The sequence below is a fragment of the Lucilia sericata genome, unplaced genomic scaffold (assembly GCF_015586225.1).
Source record: "Lucilia sericata isolate MDLA Ls3-8-SP2 unplaced genomic scaffold, ASM1558622v1 Contig000724F_arrow, whole genome shotgun sequence".
Taxonomy (NCBI): domain Eukaryota; kingdom Metazoa; phylum Arthropoda; class Insecta; order Diptera; family Calliphoridae; genus Lucilia; species Lucilia sericata.
Genome location: NW_023994723.1, coordinates 62,781 through 68,945, shown reverse-complemented (window position 1 = coordinate 68,945; position 6,165 = coordinate 62,781). Strand labels below are relative to the sequence as shown.

General features: G+C 30.1%; 1 protein-coding gene across 1 annotated transcript; it reads left to right on the top strand.

Annotated features, from left to right (window-relative positions):
* Positions 1-5,013: 5,013 nt before the first annotated feature.
* LOC119607649 lies at positions 5,014-5,352 on the top strand (the record flags this gene model as incomplete). Its single annotated transcript, XM_037961649.1, has 1 exon — positions 5,014-5,352. A coding segment is annotated over exon 1 (339 nt), but the record flags the coding sequence as incomplete, so codon positions are not given.
* Positions 5,353-6,165: the final 813 nt, after the last annotated feature.

Sequence of the window (6,165 nt, the reverse complement as noted above, 5' to 3'; positions counted from 1 at the left end):
AGTTATTAAGAATGACGAGAGGAAAGAAATATGAAAATTTACAGACGGACAGAGGTGTAGGACAAAAAAAGATACGAAGGCGGCATTTTTCTAATGTAAATAACTAATATAATATGATTTTGTAGAATTACTAAAAATTCTACCTTAGAGGAATTGGGTTGGATTGTTAAATATTCTTGTCGAATTTTCAATAAAATTTTACACTAGTTCTTTCGTTGCATTTGATTTAGAAATTCTATAGGTATTATTTACCGTATTATTATTATTTTTTTATGATTTGTTAACAATTTGTTTACAATTTGTTTAAATTCTCTCAATTATTGTTGAATATGCTAGGTTTTAATTTTTTTTCTAATTAATTTGTTCAACATTTTGATTCTTGTTGCTATTAGTGTAAATTTTATTTTAAGGCTCGTATTTTCCTTTTACATTCTTTTTCCCACTTTTCTTAAAATTTTTATATTATTCACATCAGATTTATGATTCTTTATAATATTAAATATATATGTTTTCCACTATAAGTTAGCTTTTTTCACTACTTTTATTTAATTTCTTTTATCTTTTTTATTATTTTTAAACATTAGATCTAACAAATTTCAACAAATAATTTATTAATGATTTTCATATTATATTATGTGAACTTCACTCATAAAGTAGTAAAGAAACTAACTTCATCAATAATATAGTAATAAAGAGATTTTACAACTTACATCTGTCACTGTTTAGTCCATCGATGAATGGCCATTCAGCAATGCTATATATGTGTGATGAAGGGAGACAAACTTATAAAGACTATTCTGAAGTGATCGATGATTGATTTGTTTCTTTTGTTCGTCTTCCTTATTTGACATACGCTACTGGCAACATGTATCAAAAGACTTTAGCAACATGATTCAAAAGACTTAAACAACGTTTCTTATGTGATAACCCACTGCAAAATTTTTGGTAATTCTAAATGAAATTAAATATTGGGAATTATTTAAAACTATTTCACCATAGAGTTATAAATTCATAATTAAATCAAAATAAATTATACTTTATACAGTAAAGTTGGATAGGGATTTAGGTTGAATACGTTCAGCGGAGATATTGGTATTGAGGATGATAGGTTCTTCTTCTTAAAGTTGACCTGGAGACTTTAATGGTGTTTAGTGTGTCTTACATAGATTTGTACACATTAATGCAACTATTACTCCTCCGGAACAATATCGCCTAGTTCATTGTAAATTATCGTCCAGACTACGCAATATATTTCTCCATGGAAGAATGTTCAACTATTGTATTATTTAGATGTGGAAAGCAATTGGATGTGGATGGAAACAATTTCCGAGAAGAAACATTTGATGCCAAATCTGTAAAGGCACATTGGTTTCGATCCATAGAAAAATCTTCGTGATAAAAAAATGCAAATTATCTTACCCAAGGGGATAATGGCACCAAGTAGCATTTAACAAATTAGTTTGTTTATCGATTTTATCGATAAAATTAAGAATTATTTAAAAAAATTCTTAAATTGAATTTTCAAGGAAAATTTTAAGTTTTTTTTTTGAAATTATGTAATAAATTTAACCACACTTTTTTTAACCAAATTTCTGAAACATAACTTTATGAGTTTTGACTTGTTTCCAGAACAATTTTATAATAATGAAACGTGGTTTCAACAGTTTCACTATATATAATATCAGAAAAAGTACTATCTAAATAGCTTAATAAAAATTGGCGCAAACTGCAAGTATGATAAAAGTAACTAGTAAAAACATATGATACCATGGATGTATTTTGTATCTGGTGGTGAATTTCTACAGTGGGACAAAATAAGCGAAAATACCCGTTATTTCAAAAATGTAATACAAATAATACGAAAAGCTAAATATATAACAAGTTCATATTTTATAAAGAATTATGAAATACTCATATTTTGTGTATTTTTCTTGTTAGACTAAAAAAAATCTAAATTCAAATATTAACGGAAATATATAAATGAAAATGTTAACTATTAACTAGAAAATTTTTATAGTTCAGAAGAATAAACACACAAAAAAAATTTACACTTAGTTTTATAATAGTACTAGCTATACCCAGTGTGCTTTGCTACCCTAAAAGGAATATGTATAAATAAATACCAGATTTATTATATGTTACATATAAAAGATGTCAAGCAAATTATTGCAAGTTCGCCAGTTTCTATCTATCGCCAATTTCTATCTATCTACAAAAAATTTGAATAATATAAGAGTTTCCAAGATGCACGAAATTTTGTATTTAATTCATATATGTGGTGCCAAGCCCCCCATTGAAAGTCCGCCCGTTATTCTCTAAATGTTCACATGAATGTCAAAGTTCTTCATGTAAAATTTTAAGATTCTAGCTCTAATAGTTTCTCAGATATACGAATTTAATTCATGTGGGGGCTTCAAGCCCCCCGGATGAAAGTCCGCCCTTTTTCCTCCAAAATATTCAGATGATTATTAAAATAATTTGTTCAAAATTTGAAGAATCTAGTTCTATTAGTTTCCCAGTTAAACGAAATTTTGTATTTAATTCATATGGGAGGTACCAAGTAACCCATTGGAAGTCCGCCCGTTATATTCTAAATGTTCAGGTGAATGTCAAAGTTCTTCAAGTAAAATATAATGATTCTAGCTCTAATTGTTTCTCAGATATACGAATTTTTCTATTTTATTCATATGGGGGCTCCAAGCCCCTCAGATGAAAGTCCGCTCTTTTTTCCTTAAAAATGTTCAGATGAATATTAAAGTTCTTCGTGCAAAATTTTAAGAATTTAGTTCTATTAGTTTCCCAGATAAACGAATTTTTGTTTTTAATTAATATGGGAGGTGCCGCTCCCCTCATGGGTAGTCCGCCAATTTTTTACCCAAAATGTTTATATGGATGTTAAAGTTCTTTGTGCAAAATTTTAAGAATTTAGTTCTATTAGTTTCCCAGATAAACGAATTTTTGTATTTAATTAATATGGGAGGTGCCGCTCCCCTCATGGGTAGTCCGCCAATTTATTACCCAAAATGTTTATATGGATGTTAAAGTTCTTCGTGCTAAATTTTAAGAATTTAGTTCTATTAGTTTCCCAGATAAACGAATTTTTGTATTTAATTTATATGGGAGGTACCACGCCCCCTAATGCTAGTCCGCCTACTTTTTGTCCTAAATGATCATATTGACACTAAAGTGGCTCCGACAAAATTTGAGGACTCTAACTGTTATATTATCTAAAATATACGGATTTTATATTTTCTTAATGTGGGCGTGGCTCATCGCCCACTTGAAATTTCGAAATAAAAAGTAGCCTATTACCTATTCCAGACATGCAGGAATATGCTGTGAAAATTTCAAGAAAATCGGTTCAGCCGTTTAGTAGTCTATAACGTTTAAACATACAAACATACAAACATACAAACAAACACACATTCATTTTTATATATATAGATAAATAGATATTTCAGTCTATGTTGAATGTTTAGAACTCATTTGTTAAAGCATTTGTTAAAATAATGGGATATTTTGATTTATAGAAAAGGATTTTAAATCGATATTGTCTATCGTTACAAAACAGTTGTTAAAATTCTCTTTTCCAATAGTGTGACTAAAAATTTCATGATGAGAGTAAAATTAGCAAAAATTCAGAGAAGAAAATGTTTTCTTATAAAAAACCTTGTGTGCAAAAAGCCAGCACTTTACATGATTCCACGCAATAAGAAAGCCATCATTTGTTAAGGGTGCATTGTCTACTATTTCTTTGGCTTCGCCGCTTGTTTTTTGTTTAAGATGGAAAAGTTTTTCAACTCCACTTAAACGGGTATTATTGCCATAAATGGCCTTGAAAAGATCCCTAAACGAAGCCCAGCTTTTGAAATCTCCGCTGAACGTTGGCATATCACAAGGGGGTACAGTGAAACCTGCAGAACTGCTGGGTTGTGGGTGTTCGGGTAAAGATGGTCGGGTTTCATTTTCCTTCGTAATCTCCTCAATAGATTCGTCAATCTAGATCATGCTTGACCTATAAAATCCTTTAGCAGATCTGACTTGCCTAACAACTTCGCTTAAATTTATGGCTTCAGCTTTCTTCGGGTCTAGAATATCGGCAGATTCTCTAATTTGGGTGAATTTACGGTCAATTTTAGCCCATAATTCACTTAATTCCCGTTTTTGGAATTTAAGAGCGGGTAGAGATCGGAAACTTTCCGGGGTAGCACGATAATCTTCATCAAACGACTTTAAATCCGTTTGGATATATCTTAACAAATCGGCGGCCACAGACTCTAGAGAAGACATATTGGGTTATTTGAAAAAAAATGCTCAAAATAAAAAATATATTTCTATATAGCAGTCACGAGCAAAACTGAAATTCTAATGCACGCGTGCATAGGCCAAGAAATTCTGCTGACGCTTTGTTGACACACCTACACTATAAGCTTGTGTGTATTAGTGTGTCTGTGTTTTACTAAAATGACCACTTGTTTGTTGCTTTGTTACGATCTCAGAGATCAAAATCAAATCAGTTGCTGTTCAGCTTTTGTAGAAGCAAGATCACGTTGCGGATTTTTTTATGCTTATGATTTTTTCTCTTTTATTACACCTAGCAAAATGTTTGATATAAATTGGGAAAATGATTTCTTTTTTATAGAAAACATGGACGGTGAGGCACAATGCGTCGTATGTTATAAAATTATATGTAGAAAAGCTTTATTTTTTTTGAAAAGGCATTATGAAACTTGCCATGGACCCTTAAATGACCTTAGGGGACATGACAGAAAAGTAAAGTTGTTGCAATTAAAAGCAGAGTTTTTCTTAAAATTTATAATTAATGAAACAACAGCAAATAATTGCAACAATCTTCCTTTAAATAGCCAAAAAAAATCATTGCCTCATAAAAAGGCATCTTATGTAGTTGCTTTATCGTTAGCAAAACAATGTCGCCCATTTGAGGATGGCATTTTTTTCTTAAATTTAACTACAGATATTTTGAGTTGTTTTGGAGAAAAATGCCATGAAACTATGAAACTCTGCCAGGATATACCATTATCTCGTCGTACTATAACAAGAAGAACGGAAGATATAAGCAAATTTATTAAAATGTCAGCAAAAGAAAGATTAATTAATTGCAAATATTTTTCGATTTCTCTAGATGAGAGTACGGATATCAATAATATTTGCCAGTTAATTATTTGTATTAAAACAGTTAATGCAAATTTAGAGTGCTTCGAAGAAATGTTTGAAGTGGTTTCACTTCATGGTCATGTAACAGGACAAGTTCTGTATGATGCATTAGATGTTAATGTTTTTGCATTTGCTGACAAAAATAAATTAGCCTCAATATGTTCGGATGGAGCAAAGGTAATGAGAGGCAAAAATAAAGGACTTTTGGGCATTTTAAACAAAAATGGAATAAATTGCCCAGCATTCCATTGTGTCATACACCAACAAGCTCTTTTCTCCAAAGAGTTGGGTATGAAAAATACAATGGATGTTGTTTGTAAAAATAATAAATATAATAAGAGGGGGGCACAATTCTCTGACACACAGAAAATTTAAAGATTTTCTAGAAAACCTTAATTCGGATTATGGAGATTTACTTTTATATACCGAAGTCCGTTGGCTAAGTCGAGGCAAAAGTTTGGAAAGACTTTTCCATTTAAGAAAAGAAGTACTCGAATTTTTAAAAACTTTATCCAATAAAGATACAAAACACCTTACTAATTGTCTTGAAAATCCCGACTTTCTATTAGATTTCGCATTTTTATGTGATATTACCGAGATATTAAATGACCTTAATTTATGCCTGCAAGGTAAAAATATAAAAATATTTCATTTGAATAGAATTATTCACCAATTTAGTACAAAATTAGATCTCTTAATAAATCAATTAAAAAGTAATAGTATATCAAATCTTAAGAAAACTTCATCAATATTCATAGAATTTAATTTTAATACATTTGATTGTATTCAGAAATACGCCAAAATAGTTGAGTCCATAAAAAAGAATTACAATGACAGATTTCAAGACTTAAAATTTATAAAAAAACAATAGAAATACATGATAATCCCCTTAGATGTGAAATAGAAGAGCAAGATGCTTTTCTTCACGAAGAATTGCATAAAATGCGTAATGATTTTGAAGTTCCTATGGAATCTGGGAAAAATTTTGGC